The sequence below is a fragment of the Eurypyga helias genome, unplaced genomic scaffold, assembly GCF_000690775.1.
Source record: "Eurypyga helias isolate BGI_N326 unplaced genomic scaffold, ASM69077v1 scaffold4625, whole genome shotgun sequence".
Lineage (NCBI taxonomy): Eukaryota > Metazoa > Chordata > Aves > Eurypygiformes > Eurypygidae > Eurypyga > Eurypyga helias.
In genome coordinates this window covers 15,054-32,083 of record NW_010251959.1, presented here as the reverse complement: position 1 = coordinate 32,083, position 17,030 = coordinate 15,054, and the positions used below count along the sequence as shown (strand labels likewise).

At 45.1% G+C, this 17,030-nt stretch overlaps 1 protein-coding gene across 1 annotated transcript in view; it reads left to right on the top strand.

Annotated features, from left to right (window-relative positions):
- The window catches only part of ARMC9 (armadillo repeat containing 9), a 62,899-nt gene extending 51,256 nt beyond the window's left edge, over positions 1 to 11,643 (top strand). The window contains exons 23-25 of the mRNA XM_010152181.1: positions 3,060 to 3,192; positions 8,090 to 8,262; positions 11,621 to 11,643. Of these exons, the coding sequence (XP_010150483.1) occupies positions 3,060 to 3,192; positions 8,090 to 8,262; positions 11,621 to 11,643 (329 nt within the window). The remainder of the gene's footprint in view (positions 1 to 3,059; positions 3,193 to 8,089; positions 8,263 to 11,620) is intronic.
- Positions 11,644 to 17,030: the final 5,387 nt, after the last annotated feature.

Below are 17,030 nucleotides of genomic sequence, written 5' to 3'. Positions count from 1 at the left end.
GCTGCAGCCCAGTGCGCTTCCCAACAGGCAAAGCCCCTTACTTGATCAAGCATACCCTTGTTTGGATCTAAATGAATCACTGTCTGCTGGCACCTGCAGGCTCAGTTGGCTGGACCTCTGTATGAAAGTTGAAGGCAGCTGCAGTTATCTGCTTAGATTTGCAACTACATTCAACCATAGAGGCTGTGGAGGATGGGAAGCCCAGTGCTGTATAGATGCATTGTGGGTGATGCTGCTAAAGATTCTGTCCTTGCAGCTTGAACTGAAATTAATGCAAACTCAGCTGGACCTGAGCTCAGAAACAGGTGACAGAATTTAAAAGGTTATAGGCTTCTGAAATACTTTATTTCTGAACTTCTGGTATCCACAGGATTGTGGAACTTGGGATGTGGGAGTTTCAAGCTTCTTGCAGGGATTCATTAACATTTTCAATTAGGGATTTAAGGCAAAATGTTCTGCAGTCTTAGATAAAGGATCTTGCAGCATATCCGGTACAGAATTATTAATAAGTTCAGACAAAGCATGCCTCTGCTTTGCTGAAAAATATGCTTTGAAGCAGTAAAGGAATAGCATGCTTTTTACTTTCTCTGCTATTTTTTTAAATTTCCTAGAGGAAATGAAAAGGATTCTGAGAAAAGTAACTAAGGTCTTGCAGACAGGAATTTGCTTGCATAATGCCTAGAGCTGATAAATATAACATGCTGAATGAAAGCCGTATGATAGAAGCAGATGAAGCTCCTGTTCAGCATGGATACTTGGGCTCTTGCTGTTGTGTCGGCGGGAGAGCTGCTGTCCTCGAGCCTCACATTGTGCAGTAGCACCTTGAGCATAGCTGAGCCCGTCTGGTGGGAAGGTTAGCTGGCCAGGGCAGCAACTCAGAACAACGGAGCTTGTAAACTGAAAAAAAGCATCCTGGCTTGACAGGTTTCCTGTATAGAAGAAAAAAAAATAGTTTTACATACTCATGCTTTGTAAAGGAGATTAAGCCAGGAAAGTATCAGAGGTGTTCGTTCCTATTTGCTGTTTTGAAGCGTAATTGGATGCAATTTCCCAGGCACTATGCAGCCACGGAGAGCCCAGCATGCCTCCTGAACCACATTTTGATAATATCTTGCCGGTGAAATGCATTCACTGTTGCTTTTTCTGTGCTGCTGATACTCTCTGACAGTTCGCCTGCAGAGATTTGCAGGGAGGTTTAAACAGGGAGCCTGAGTAGGTCAGCAGTACATGTTCATTTTTGGTGGAAAATACTGATTTAAAGCCTTCATGCTGAAGAAACTCCTGCCGGCTTTATTGGCAGAACTTTGCTTGCAGCCTCTGTCTAAACCAGTTTGTTAGCTGTTTTCAGTCAAAATGATATGCAGGTGGGTACTAGTAAGACTATTAAATTATACTCTTGTGGAAAAATCTTGGAGGTCAGAATATACAGCATATTCAAGTTTATATGCATGATAGATGTAAAAAAAATACATGTGTGGCAGAGACAATTCCTCCTATCACTAACCCAGGCTATAAACCAACACTGAGCTACTGGAAGCATTGCCAGAGTTTTGTTACAGGTTTTCACAAGTACCCAGTGAATTACGTGCTTCTCTGTCTTGCCTTTTGGGATTGAGAAATGAGGAGTAGGAGAAGAGAAAAGAGAGACTGCACTGCTGGATCCCCTGGTTGTTCATGTCAGTGAGGGGACATTCATTCTGTATAATAAGAATTGGACTGGGTCTTTGGGCATTCCCTGTTTTTCAAAAGGCAGTGGGTTTTGTAATTTTTAAATTGGAAAAGCTTTAATTTAGGGCAATGGAAAAGGAACCTTTTCTTTTCTAGTGCCTTTTAAGATAACGACAGGGAACAGTACATAACAGAAAGGTGTAAAAATAATTGTACTGCTTCTAGAGCCTCTCATCCTGCCCTGCCAAACATCTTGCTGTGAAATAAATACACGGTTTGTTGAGTTGTGATCTTTGGCCTGATGGTCGTTATGCAGTACCAGGAACCTGCTCACTTCAGAATGTGTGTTTTCCAGCATCACAGGAATACTTTGGGATTCAGAGTTTCATGCCATCAAGTCATTAAATTAATAGTAAGAGACCAAGAGTGAAAAAACTGGTAGAATAAGAGCTTTGTGTGAACAGTTAGCATCATCAAGGTCATATCTCAAGGAAGCTACGTTTAGCCTCAAGAAGCCTTGATCCTCTTTTGTTTTTCGAAAATGAGAACAATGCTTACTGTCTTCCATGCCTGGATATATGCAGCTGTTCTTGAGTCTGTCTGATTTTTGTCTGGGTCTATTCTCCATTTTTATCACTTCAGTAAAGAATCAATAATTCTAGCTCTTTTATTCCTTTTTGTCTGCTATGAGCAGAAAATCTGTGGACTAAAGATGAACCCTGCTCATCTTACTACACTTACTGTGCAGAATAGCAGACAGAACACGTGCTGGGCTGCCAAATGCTTGTCTGAAAGTGACCTGATCTGCATCCATATCAGCACGGGAGGACAAATGAGGACGGCATCCTGTCCTGAGCATGGGAGGAATGGAGCTAGGGATTTTCCCTAAAGTCGTATTGGACTTGCACATCCTGGTAGCCTGGCGTCTCTCAGCAAACTGACTGTCCTTCCCTTCTCCATTACTGCAAGGCAGAAAGTGAAGTATATTGTACAAAAGTGATAGACCTTGAGTCTGACAGAAGCGTAAAACACACTTTTCTGCCACAGTGGCTGCCTGTTACTATGGATATGTGCAGACCACTGCACGTGGTTGCATTCCCGTGGCTTTAATGAGGTATCGGTCATTAGCTGAGAGACGTTAACTGACGGTCTGCATGCTCCTAGCCCATCGCAGGTGCAGAGCGTAGCTGCTCTGAAAATGATCCAAGTATGTTTTGCTTTCCAAAGGGCTGGTAGTATGCACCCTTGCCGTTGGCATGGCTCTGCGGATGAGCCGTAATGCACTCTGCCTGCTGTTCTCTGAAGGTCCCCTTTCGTACAGCAGGAACCGTGTTTCTAGTAAAATTGTGAAGGGGGAACTCCTCACGGAACTGTGTTTCTTTTTTAAATAGCCATTGAAATGAAGTCACCTGAAGTATTCTCATCAGGCCATAGAATGGACCAAAGCATCCCAGCTGGTGACAATATCTTGTCTTCCCGATCTACCGACTTCACCCAGGACAAAGCAAACGGGCAGTCGCACAGGTATGATTTATCCAGAGGAGAATCTAAAAGTGCAAGAGGAGTCTGAGGGGATTTACCAGCTAATTCCATGCTGCTGTAAAGACAATCTGTGAAGTCATTTGATGTATGATGTAGTCTGGTCTGAGACAGCTGGGGTGGTGCTTGCCAAATAAAATACCCTTAGCTGTGCCAGAGGCAGCTGTTCAATTTCTAAGCATCTGGTCCAGAATGGGAGAGATCACTCAAGCAAGGCGTTATTAATGAACTTCACATGTATGCAGAACAGAGTCTTCTGCAAATAAAACTTCCTGATTGCTTCCTTAGATGACTCGACTCCAACCCATGAAAAACCATTTCTTAGTAAAGAAGAAGGTAGGACTGTGGGAACAGGGCAGGAATTAATTTGCAAAAGGGAGCCAAATTAAGCATTTAAGTGGATTCAGAGTGTTTAAACATGGTGAGTTGCTAGCACTGCTGACCGCTCCCTGGTTTATAGCAAGGGAGGCTATATTATGAGTTCTCCCAGCAATGCGTTTCAGCTCTTTTTTGAAACAATTTCTGTCAAAAGAAGATGAAAGATCCTGCTCTCCTTCTCCTGTTCATACCTTGAGCTCTCTGTGAAGCCTTTGTCATGTGTAGGACTGTGATGTTATGTCTTGGATGAGACCTAGGAATTCATTAGCAATTGGACCAAGGTATACCAAAGATTTTCAGGGCCTGCATGTGTCCTTCAGACATTAACAGCTTTTTCCTATAGCTAATTTGATTGGGCCAAGTTTTAAACAGTGAGTGTAGAGAAATTTTAAAAGCAAGTACGTTCCAGAAGTAAAACACAGAATGGGTGGAGATGTGTTAAAGGAAAGGTTTTACCAACTCTTTATGGATCTGGTTTTTCACAAGTGCTTAGTTATTTGTGTCAGTTAAAGCTCTAGCACTTCTGAAAACTGGACTCCACTTTGAGCTTTGCTTCCCTCTGGCCTACAGATGCCTGTGTGTGGTTTGGGGTTTTGTTGGTTTTTTTTTTTTGCGGGGGGAGGGGGCGTGGTGTTGATGTGGGTTTGGTTTGGGGGGGTTTTTTCCCCCAGTTGTGCTGTTTCCATGGTGAGATCTGAGAAATCATATATTGTCTACAAATTATCACAGGCTAGCAGCTGAAGTGCTTAGTAGTTGCACCCCTCTCCCAGCATTACTGGTTTTATTTCTGTTGCCTGCACTAACAGTAGCTAAGAACATACTGCAAATACAAATAGACCTTGTGAATTTTATGACCTAATTGCTTGCTTTGTGATGGAAAGAGAGATTATTTTCAGGCTTTGGCTTGCAGGAAACAAGCCAAATTGGCAGAGTCTTGCCCCCCGCCTTGGTGAGAGGTTTTGCTTCTATACAGACATAATCTGTTATTAAAAAGACGTGTCCCTGGTAATCTTTACTTTTTCTTCATAGCTGTATGTCTAAATCTCAGTGATGGATGGATCTCTAACTGAAGACACAGGGGCAGTACCCTGCAGAAGAAGATAATCTCTTCATTGCGTGCTTCCTTAGCAGGCGTGCAGTAATTTGTGTTTACAAATGCAGCCTCAAGTTACGGATATGGGAATGTAGCCATTCACCGGCCAAGCGAACACAGGGTTTCCTATGTCAAGGGTCTTTTGTTAATATGTTGGTGTCGCAATAGCTAGACCTGCTTTTTCATTCTTTCGATCTTGGAAGCATACTTTAATTTGTTTGCAAGACAAACAGAGCGATTAAATTGATGCTTTGGTGTTAGTTTTGACCACTGTAAGAGATGTCCCCTTCCTACTGGGCAAATACCAACACCCACCTCGAACAGGTATGTATGAGAAAAGGAGGGCTGAGTTGTGGTGATGAAGCGGTCACCTTTCCCTCTTCCTTAGCAGTATAAATTGGGAATTTAACTGCGCAGAGATTGGTGAAATTACACTAAATCAGTCCGAGAGAAGAATGAGGCCCTAGCAGTGACACATCTATTGCAGTGGTTTTATTTCCACAGGAACAAATGATTGCTCTAGCTGACACATGTCAGACTGGCAGCTGCCCCTGCATTGCTATTCCCTGCTTCGTTACATCATGTAAGAATATAGATCTGTGCTTTTTAGCTAATCAAGGATAAATCTGTAATAAGCTTGAGCTTACAGTTGTGGCTGGCTGAAAAAGCTCTAATTTTTTATTGTGACTATGTCCAACATCATCATAATGAAGAGCTTAAACTCCGCAGGGCCTTCTTCAGACGCCTCCCTGCACCTGCCAGGTCTCTAATGGTCGTTTTCCTGATAATCTGGTAAAAATGGCCAAAAGTCTAAGTGCATTTGTCTTGGACAAAATGTCCTAACGCATCTTTGTATATCCAACTCCTGTCACATCTCCTGGTTAATTATTCCCATTCCAGTGGCAGTCTGGTGTGTACTTCTTTATAGACAATACTTCAATTTTTCAGGTTAAACACATTCTTCCTTCTCAGTGCAAATGTAGGTTTCTGTGTGAGTTTGAGGGTTTGATTTTTTTGTTTGGTTGGTGGAGGTTTTTGGGTTGGTGGGGTTTTTTTTGTTTGAGCACTTGCTCGCAAATTACCACACCTTGTTGTAAATGACTCCTTTACCAAATACTACAGAACGTTTTCCCACAGTAGATTTTGCTGCTCCTTTATTAATCTCCTCAGGTTCCAAAGGATGCCAAATAGCAGTTGTATGTGTTATTCTGAGGATTAATTCTTTTCAGTTGATCTTGGCCTATTTATGGATGTAGTAAAAGATGAGGTGGTTCTGTGACACCTGGGCACATGGAGACCAAGGTCTGCTCTGCATCCTGTCAGAGAAACAGCAGGATTTTTTCACCTTTGCGGTGTTTGCTACCAGCTTATTTCATATAATCCTTTTCTGAAGAGTTTTCAGCGATGCGATCCATCCTGTGTGAGCGCTGTGTATCTCTGGTATAGTGACTCTGGTTTGTCAGGTGCCTAGGTTTCAGTTTCACAGAGGGTGGGGGTTGGAAGGGACTTCTAGAGATCATCTAGTCCAACCCCCCTGCCAGAGCAGGATCCCCTAGAGTAGATCACACAGGAACAAGTCCAGGCAGCTTTGGAAAGTCTCCAGGGAAGGAGACTCTCCCACCTCGCTGGGCAGCCTGTTCAGTGCTCTGTCACCCTCACAGGGAAGAAGGGTTTCCTCATGTTCAGGGTGAACCTTCTGTTTCCCAGTTCATGGCCATTGCCCCTCGTCCTGTCACTGGGCACCACTGAGAAGAGCCTGGCCCCGTCCTCCTGACACCCACCCTTTAGATATTGATAAGCATTGATAAGATCCCCCCTCTGTTACTGCAGTGAAACTCTGTGAAGATTGTTGATGGCTATAAAAAAACACTTTTTAGTGTACGGGAACACAGATTCAAGGGGTTGTTATCTATTGCTGAATAAGGGGGGGAAAAAAGCTCATTTACTTTATCTACGTTAGCATATTATAGTACAAATAAGATTACCATGGAGAGCACTAGTGAACTGAAAACCCAGCTCTTGAACCAAAGTGAACAAAATGACCAAAAAAACCCATTAACAATGAGGCTATTTTATGGAGACGGAGACTGTAAATATGCCTGTGGCCCACGACTGGGGGTTTTATCTAGCCAATCTCACTTTTTTGGGGTTTGTTTTGCTGGTATGTTTCTGCTGCCATCTGCCACCTCCTCCTTTGAAATGGGACGTGCAGTCCTTGGGATACTGGGAGACAGGTGGAGGGGCTGCGGGATGGCTCTTAGCTGGCCGGTTAGCGTGTCTCCGTCCTTAAGGGTCAGCATATACATATGCAAACCGCAGGCAGTTAATGCTGTTTAAAATACAAAAGAAACACTTGCCCGACTCTGCCTGCAAGGTGAAAGTAGGGGTATGGAAGGGCTAATCAGCACTGACTCAGCAGCATTCCCAAGGGAGGAGGGGAGATTAAATGTCTTGAAAATCCTCCTAATCACCCTTTCTGATGGTCACAAAGGGTTCTTTTGATGGAGTTAATAATACGAGGCTTTCCATTTTAATCGCCTGTCTTTAGATGGCACCTTCTTTCGATCGCTGTGCTTTTATTTCCTTTTTATCTTTGAGGATGAGCTTTGCCACGTAGCTGTTCCTTCAGTTTAACCTTTTCTCCTTTTAAAAGAATATTGACTCACTAGAGCAAACATGAATATAGGTTCAGAATTATTTTAGAGACTTGGTATTTCCTGGTAGCCTCTATTTTTGTACCTGGGAAAGAATATATTGCTGGGGGGAGCCGGGAAGGGCGTCGCATCCTCGCACGGTCTCGGACTTGATGCTGGAGAATGATATTCTTGTGGCACACGCCGACTGTGGAAGTGCAGCTGGTTTCTGTTCTCCGTGTGAACAAGGAACCTGTGTGCTTAGGGAATTTCTTTTAGAGATGCCAGGACAGGTTTTTACTCTTTATCAAAGCCTTGAGGGAGTTCTACAAATCTTATCGCAGTGGGGAGCCAGGGAGGCTGCCTGCCTCTGCCAAGATGGTGACCTATACCTGGGAGATACGATAGTGTCTGTGCCCTAAAAGAGTGTATTCCCGTGCTCTGGCATTTCTGTGCAATTTTTTGCACCTCAAATTGAGTCTGTGTGTGAGAGAAACTGAATGGAAAACAATCAAAGACCTTGTTTGCAGGGGGCTTAAGTGAACGTGTTGGAAGACCCAGGTTTAAGTAGGACAGGTGGGTAGAGCCAGGTTTAGAGGCCGTGGGGTGAGAACGTGCCCCAGGGCAGTGACACTGGTGCCATGTTCCTTGCCCTTTGCAGTCTGCCTGGATTCTGTCACGCTGTCACGGCATGTACTGCAGGTGTCATTTGGTTGTGGAGTTACTATGCACACTTACTTCTCCATGCACTGCTAACCCTTTCCGTCTCTGCCAGCAGCGAGTTTCCCTCCGCCTTCACCAGCAAACCCAGGATCCCTCGCACGCCTGAAGTGCAGAGCGCCAGCCCTAGAAAGGGAAGTATCCCAGCCATTGCCCCCCAGTTCTCTCAGTCTGGACCCCAGCAAGCCAGCCGTCCCAGCTCCTCCGGATCATCCACAAGGAGCCGGCAGAGTAAGTGGAAAAAGTCATCGTGCTGTTTTGTCAGTCCTTGGGGTGGGAGAGGAGGGAGCACTGTAGTAGCTCTCCAAGAACGAAGTTGTGTGCTACAATTGTGCCAGGAGTGTGTGACACGGTAGTTGTCATCTGCAGGATTGAACACTGCCTCTATTTCCAGGCTGTCATGTGAGCAGCTGAGACATGCTTTTTCCTGTCTCTGGGTGGAGAAAAGTGGCCCAAATTCTCAGAAGTTTCAGGGAAAGCTTCTAATCTCAGATTAGACTTTCTCTAGATGTCATTACACTTCTTCCTTTTCTTTTAGACCCTTGTTCACTCGGCCGTAGGACTTGTTTGATGTTCTTGAATTTGGATCCCAGGTCGTGTCTACCCTGCGAGGGAATGTAGGCCAGATGTCAGGCAGTTCAGATGGGCTCAGGGCAGCAGGCCCAAAATCAAATGGTGTGCTGCTTGTGGCAGGCACCATTCTGCGGTAGGCCTGTGTTTAAGAACCATATGGATGCGTCATTGCCTGAAGAAGTTTAAGCAGTACTGGTTTGTAGTGAGCTCAGAAGAGAGGAGAGCTGTGACTCGAGGTTGGAGGGAAAGGATGGACGTTGGCTTTCAGCCAGCCAACACAAGCCCAGTAGAGTGGAAATTTTGATCTCGGATGCTCACGCAACAGTAAACATGTGTATGGTGTGTAAGCCTTAGGGTTTTGAGGGGGAGGAGGGGGAAGAATTCTTCACTAATGACTAAACTTTCTCCCTGGAGTGTGGATAGGACTAGCTGGATTCAAATGCCCCTCTGGGTCAATCATCAATGAAAATGGCAGGAGCTATGTGCTGTATATTCTTGTTCCAAATGGATTGTTAAGAAGTTTGGTGAGGATTATTTGATCTTAGTGTAACGTCAGCTCTGTTCTTTAACAGTAGCTGTTATCTTTAAGCATTTCACAAAAAATGGGAGCTCATAATACCTTGCAAACCTTCCCAAGAAATCTGAGGTACGTGTGTATTGCTAGCTCCTCGTTACAGGTAGGGAAAATGAAACAGAATTGAAATAGCCTAGTAAATCATCGACAGAGCTGGAAAGACCTTCCTTAGTATTCTGTGTTGCTTACTCATTGTCATTCCACACAGTTGCATGTGCAGAGAGAAGGGGTGGTTTCATTCAGGGAGTATAGGTGAGGCAGTGGGAGGGAATGTCCTTGGTGTGTTTAAGGGAGGTTTTGACCTAGAGAGTATCTGCTTGAATGGTGCTGTGCTTAGGTAATACTGCTAGCTCTTTCGGCTTTACTTTTGCGATGTATGCCCTGTGTTTTACCTCTGATATCAGTGCTTTCTGTTTCCTGTGATAGGTGCAGTCTTCTGCCCTGTCTGAACGTGGTGTTAACATCCAGGAGTCTGTCCCTGGTTCCTGTTACGTTTAATTTGCAAAAGCACTAACCCGTTAAAAATGAGAAGCTCTGATGAAGAAGGGAAGAGCATAGTGTGTGTGTGTGTGTGCACAAAACCTCATTTTCTAGCTTCTCCAGGGCAGCTTTACACTCCTGGGTGCCTGTGTCCTGTGAAAGATGCAACATAACAGATATTGCTCTCATAGGTCCCTGGAGTAAGCTCCTTTCCCACTGGCAGAGTGTATACTGCATTTTATTTTGAAATTACATTAAAGCAGAGCATGGTCAGAGTTCAACATCACTTGGGTTTCTCTGTTGATTCAGCATATGTAATTTTAAGTCCAGACCCTTGGGCTCTTCTAACTTTTATTGGATAGGATTTGTCTTACAACACACTTCTTATTTTTGCTGTGTCTGTGTATCCTAAAGCTGAATGTATGGTGGACATCGCATCTTACTATGTGCCCATTTACCTTTTCTCTCTCCCGAGTTTTCTGCTGGGGCTCCAGGTAATTGGCTTCTGTCTGTCCACATGAGAAAGACTTGGTGTCAGCAACTAAACTTTAAACTCTTATCTTCCTGCTAAAAATAGCAAAGGAGTTATTTTGCAAACAAGTCATCTTCCACGCAACTTTGTGTGTATGTGTCCTGCATTGTTGTCTGCTGTCACAGCGCACCTATTAGTTGTTGTCCATCTTGCAGGGCCTTTCACACGGGGTTTTTATGGTTAGGAAAAGTGAGAGGAAGGTGATAAGGACCAGATTGTTAAAGAACTAAAAAGTGCTTTAAGCACATATGTCCAAACCTGAGGTTCTCAAAGGTAATTAAAACCCCAGCTGTTACTTAAAGGTGCAGGGAGGCATCTGAAGAAGGTGAGCCCCTAATGTTTCCCTAGTAAAGCTCTGTGCTACCATTCCTTTATTTTCCTAGCTGATTTATCTGTAAGTCAAAAATAGTATCAGATGCCCAGTTATCAGCAATCAGATTTCAGCAATTGCTGCCCCCCATTTGCCTGCTGCATAGGTATGTAGTTTTTTACATATCAAGACACTTTGTCCCAGTGAAAGACTCTCTTTAGTTTGTGGGTTTCTTGGCATTTCTGGAGAAATGTAAGTTTTTACAGCTGATGGGCATGATGAAGAAAAGATGCGTTTCTCATTGTAATTAACTTGATGTGCTCACTTATTTTAGAGACACATTTTTAGCTTGCTTTTAATATTTATTAGAGGTGTATTTTCTGGACATAATTTGCTTTTACATAAACCTAGCTGAACTAGCTGGACTGCTCCTCTTGGAGCACGGAGTGTGTGGAATGCCTGAGGAATGCAGAGGAAGCACAGGTACTTAGTGCAGCTACAGGCCTCCTGCTGATGTTAGCCCAGCTCTAAAGCTGTACCTTAAAGCAAAACCAAGGTCCTCCAAATAAAACCAGCCACGCTGGGATCTTCTGTGGGCTCCACTTCCCAGCTGGTACAGGGATGACACTGGCAGCATGGCTAGAGCATAGGATGGACCTCCCAATCTAGACTTTTTCAGCTGTGTGTGGACGCAGTTCTCCACATGGACATGGCTGAATGGCTTAATCTGTCCTATTCCTTACGCTGCATCTGCTCCAGGCAACTCTGCATGGGCGTGCTCAAGCTGTTTGCAGTGTACCAAGTTCTGTGTAGGGCACAGTGGAGCTAGAAGAGCACGAAAATCTCTGCCAGAAGGATGAGGAATGATTTTTGTCAGGAGTGTGACTGGACCCTGGTGACTCCCTGCTCCTCCCCAAGTTCCTTCCCTGTCCCCTGACAAGTGGTTGCCTTAAGTACATTCTGCATTTTTAAGTTGCAACATCAGTGGTTAAGGTGCCTTTGTGCATGTTCTTTGTGGTGTTTGTGTCACTGTACAGGTTGAACAAGTGTTGCCCTCAGGCAGCTCCTGTCTCTCATAATAAATCCTGCTGACAGTCCCTTTCTCGCTGTTTTTCTGCAGGCAGCCAGTCGTACAGGAAGTGAGAACAGTTCCTTTCCTCGAGAATCACCTGTCACAGTGTTGAAGGACAGAGGCAGCTTCCTGTAATGAGCTTTTCTGGCGACCTACTGAGAAGAGCGTGAGGTTATTGACATTGCACGGCGTGTGCCTTGCACAGTGATTATCTGATGGGATGCTGCTGGTCTCTAAAGCTAAGAGCCTTGTTGTTAGAATTCAAGGTCTCAGCAGCAGCCCGGGACTGATACTGGAGATGGATATAGTCCCAGTGTCTCTGATAGTTTACCCTGAAGTGACATGGCTACTTTGAGAAGAAAGTCTTGCTCTTCTGTGTCAGAGTTAACGGCCTTTGGAGACAGTATGTAGGGCTCAGCACAGGACTCTGACCAAGCAACTGTCTTGTTTGCATATTGCTTGCTGAACTAGCCTGCCACTTGCTTTTGTTTAAATTATGCCCTTGTGAATGAGTTGGGAGATATCTGTGTTCATAGAATCTGACCTCGGAGGGAAAATGTACACCATATGTGCAGAGCCTCGCTGCCTGGAGCGCTCTTGTGTGGAGCGAGAGCTGTGTGTGGCCACCAGAGACTGGAGAGAGAATTTCATCAACCTCTGATTGACCTGTGGCAGTTGAAAAACACTGTGCCAGTGCCCAAGGCAGCATCCATGCTCACCTCTGAGGATCTCATCAGCAACTTTATCTGCAGCAATTACTCCTATTACTTCTTCCCATGATATTTTTCTCATTTCTGCTGTTTAACCTGTGTGGAATGAATAATCCATTTTTTTCACTGGAATGAAGAACTCTCTGTTTTCATTCATGGAAGCAACTTTTTCTTCACCTGTGGCTGCGGACAATCTCCTTTGATCTTTGTTGCTTTTTTACGTTCTTCACTTCTGAGCAATGTCTGATTATGTCTTTATGGCATCTGTGCTGCCCTTCAGTGAACATGAGGTGCTGACCGGGCAAGAGTCCTCAGGAAGCCCGCCGCTAAATAAAAACCCAACAGTTAGTTCTGCCCATCAGTTGCCAGGCTGGTGCTCTTTGTTGTTCTTTCTCTCAGAAGTAACAGTGACCAGGTTGGCTTTTCAGTAACATCCCCTTATGTTGCTCTGCTGTTAGAACGACAGCAACAAGTTATCCAAGAAATGCGGTTTACCTTGGAACTTGGCAGAAACGCACAAAAAGCAGGGATTGTGTTTGTCACAGGCAGACTTCCAAAGCAAAGGCTTTAACAGGTACAAAAAGGGAGAAGGTAAGGCTTTTGTCTTGGAGTTTCACCTGGAGAAACAAGTGAAACACAGCCTGAAAGGTAAAGCAACTCCAACAGTGACACTACCTTCCCCGGAAGCATTGTAAAGCCACCAGTCATTTCCACAGGACCAGAAAAAAGCTTTATGCTTCTGCTGAGACCATGAATTGTGCTTCTTGGGGTGTGGTGGCAGCGGAATAGCCAACGCCACTTCCTTGTAGTCGCCGTGAGACCCACCAAGACCGGTGACACTGTGTCGGATCTTTGCAGAAAAGGATCCCATGCACGAGTTCATGTAACCCCTTTGGCTAACAGCCTTTAAATTGGAATTGGGATGTCTTGTAGGAAAAGACATCCCCTGGTTTAAAATATAGTAATTTTCGTGTGGAAGTTACAGTTTACTGCTGGGTAACTTCAGGCCTAACACAACGCAGGCAGAGTATGGGTGTTGCTTTGACTCCCAAACTACATGGGACATAAAGTGACACCTGATAGCCCCTTTCCCCTTTCCCTGTAGACAAAGAAATCTCAGAAATTCTCTGTGCTTAAATTCACCCACCTCCTCTCAGAGTTGACAAACACAATTAATGGAAGAATGTCCCCTGGTTGACAAAAGGGCAGTAATGGGAAACAGCCATAAAAACTCACCTGGTGGCTTTCCAGGATAGGCAGCTTTTCTTTTTCCTCTGAAATGCTCTTTTTTTTCCAGGGTGTAAGATCAATGGCCGAGTTGTTAGCACTTCAGCGCTAAGCATGTTCCTTTGCACATGCAGATAACCCTAAATGCTCCAGCGGTTGCTGAGTTTCATGTTGGAGCAGACCTGATTCTCTGAGGTGCAGGGCAGCTTTTCAAATGACCGACTATTTTTTCTGGGGTGTGGGAGAAGCACCCCAAAACCTGTCTTGGTCGAGATCAAAACTGTACCGCTCCTTCACAGTCAGCTGAAGGAGGTGGGTACGTGCCCGCCACCGGCAGATCAAGGTTAGTGGAAAAACACGATGCACCTTGCCGCTGGAGTGGACCTCCGCTCTTGGGGGTTGCGAGGTCCCTGGGGAGAGGTCAGTCACACCCGCATAGCAAATTCTGCACCTCACTCTTACAGGTTGTTTGGTGGTTTTGTATATGTCCCGAGGAGGCTGCTGCCAGATACAACACCAGCCCGGTGAATTCCTAACGGGAGCACTGGAAAGTGCTGGCCGGGATGAGGGTGGTGTGATTATACTTCAACTGGCTGCAGTTTTGTTTCCAATAAGCAAATACAGTTATTGCACGTGACACCCAAATCTGCAAGGGAAAATTTCTGGAGCAAACACTTTAAAATTATCTAGCAGTGACCGGGTAATATCGCTCCTAAAAGGATTTATTTTTTTTTATGTTTGTTTGGGGTTTTGTGAACTTTTAGGGTGTGCGTTTGTTTACGTTTCACTGTGTTTTATTATGGACAAATTCTGTCCCCAACACTTTTTGTCTCCAACTGGGTTGGAAATACAGCTCCTGTTTGTTCAGCCTAGCCTGCCTCTGCAGAGGTGGCATAGAATCACAGAACGGTTTGGGTTGGAAGGGACCTTAAAGACCATCCAGTTCCAACCCCCTGCCATGGGCAGGGACACCTTCCACTAGACCAGGTTGCTCCAAGCCTCATCCAGCCTGGCCTTGGACACTTCCAGGGATGGGGCATCCACAGCTTCTCTGGGCAACCTGTTCCAGTGCTTCACAGGTATCCTCAGAAGTATTGTTTACTCAGAAGTGTTGCAAAGCAGGCATGACCCACTCGTTGTTTGTGGCCTCTCATGAGGAGAGCTCAGGCGTGTAGGATGCCACCGCGGACATTGCTTTGGTGGCAGAAGTAGTATTTGTTGGAGGATTTAAGGGTGCAGGGGAAGACAAGCAAGGAAGTTCTCTGCAGGCAGGATGTTGACGATGGGGAGGGACAGTGATTGCTTGGTTTGGGTTTGTTGTTTCCTTTAAACAGAGATCTACTAGTCTCTATAAATCATGGCGGAGGTTACAGCGTAGAGATGCTGTGTTGCATTCATGCACATCTTTGAATAGCTGTAGCAGAACAGCAAACAGGCGCCTTTCCTCCCAGGCAGTTGAGTACATCCCGTCTTGCCTTTTAGCCTGGGGATCAAATTCATCTTTTGGCCAGAAGTTCCTGGCAGTTTGGCTCATCCTCACAGTTGCTCGCAGTCTGGCTCAATATTGGAAGAAGCCCTTTCCGGGGAGAGGAAACGTTGGAGAGCTGGCAATGCACCTTGCTCAGCGAGCCTAATCTAACCAGGAGCGTGTGAGCCGTGCAGGCCACCTTGGGCACGCCTGGCTGTGCCGTGTGGCACGCTGAGCTCCAGGTGTGTGGGCATGGCTACCAAGGAGGAGGTAGACATAGCCTTGCAAACCTCCACTGACCCCGCTGGGAACTCAGTACCAAAATACCTCTGTGACTAAGCCACCTGGGCTTCTGCAGGCCATGCTGCACTTTTTTAACCTCTGCTATTCATGTAAATTGTAAAAGGAGTGGGATGCTTGAACCTTCTTGCTGTTTCTCACCTATCACAAATCCTCAAGACAAACAAAACGGACTTCAAGACCGGACTGTTCAAACTATGGGAATCTGCTGCTGGGAGATTTTGAAAAGAAACCAACTTCTGGGTGCAGAACATCGAATGTTGTCCTACTGCCTTATCAGACCAGTAATTCTTCTAGCCTAGCATCTTGTCAGTGGTTGGGATCTGACATTTCAAACCAAGTTTCTTCCCAACTCCAGGCTGCTCCCTGCCCTGCAGTGGAAGTGCATTGTATTCAGTTACAGGATCGTGATCCAAATTTCCGCTCTTTAAGGACCTGATGCTGTCCAAACAACAGGCTGAGTGGCACACCCCAGCACATCTAATAACCTTCTGGAACATGTCCTCCTCTTATTACAAGTTCTGTCAGTAGTCCTTGGCATATGGTCCAAGTTTCCAAGAAACTAGGGCAGTAATTTATTGCAGTGAAAGTGCAAACGCTTCACACAAACGGTAAGAAATCCAGGTGACAGCTTTAAATATTTGCTTTGTTCTTATCTTCTTCAAATACGGGAAATACTGTTCTGATACGATTTTAAGTCCACAGGTTTGGGGAGTGTCCATTATTTTGGGCACTCTGAGTGTGAGTGACCAAGCACTGTATTTAATTTAAAAATTATTTCCAGGATGTCTTTCTGGTTTTAATTTTAAAAGTCTTCAAAGTGTTAACTTAATTTTATTTGGGTTTATTTTAATGATGCTGAGAGCTGATAAACAGGACAAATAAAGAGGAGTAGATCCCTGAAACAATACCATTCATCCTCCACATGTTCAAGGTGCCTTAACTATTAGGCTGTGTCTGACAGCTGTGAACGCAGAGGTCATCTGAAAACCAGACCACCTACTGAGGGAGCTTAGGAGGTGAAGGCACCTCCTTCTGCTGCTCTCAAGGAAAAATTCTGGCCTTTGTAGATCCAGATTTCATTACAGACACATAGTCTTCCTTCTCTGAAGAGTGAAAAGACTGAGCTAACGTGAGGATGGGATGGAGGTGCTGGAAATAGCAGCTCTGTGCCAATTGATACAGTTCCTCATTTGGTCTGCCATGTGCCGGTCTGACTGCCCCAGCCCTTGTCTGCATCCAGTTGACTGTTGGCAGAGGTTGAATGCTTCCCGCGAACAAATCACTTTATTGTTCATGTCTGCTCATGCACTGCCTTTCGGGAGCGTGCTTCATGTTGGTAGCAAGAAGCGGGGCCATTAGCACCAAATGAATTCTTTGTCAAGGAGCACGTCTCACTGAAATTTCTGCCCGTTTCTCCAACCGCTTTCCTCCTGGTTTGAATTTGCAGTATCCTAATGGACTGGCTCCTATTGAGCAGATGACTTGGGGTTTGGTTTTGGTGTTTTTTGTTTTTGGTTTTTTGTTAACTCTGCATATCGTGGCCTACCATGATTTTCCACGAAACTGGCTCCTTTCTTTTTCCTCCTCTTCCAAGCGAGCAGCTGGGAACTGAAACGATGCAGCTCTGGGACTTGAAGAAAACAATTCTGTTTTGATTAAGCCCTATCTGTCCTCAAGCCCTGTGGAAACTGGGCTGTTTGAAAGAGCCAAAACTTCCATCCTAACTAACTGTACCAAAAGTTCCGTGCCA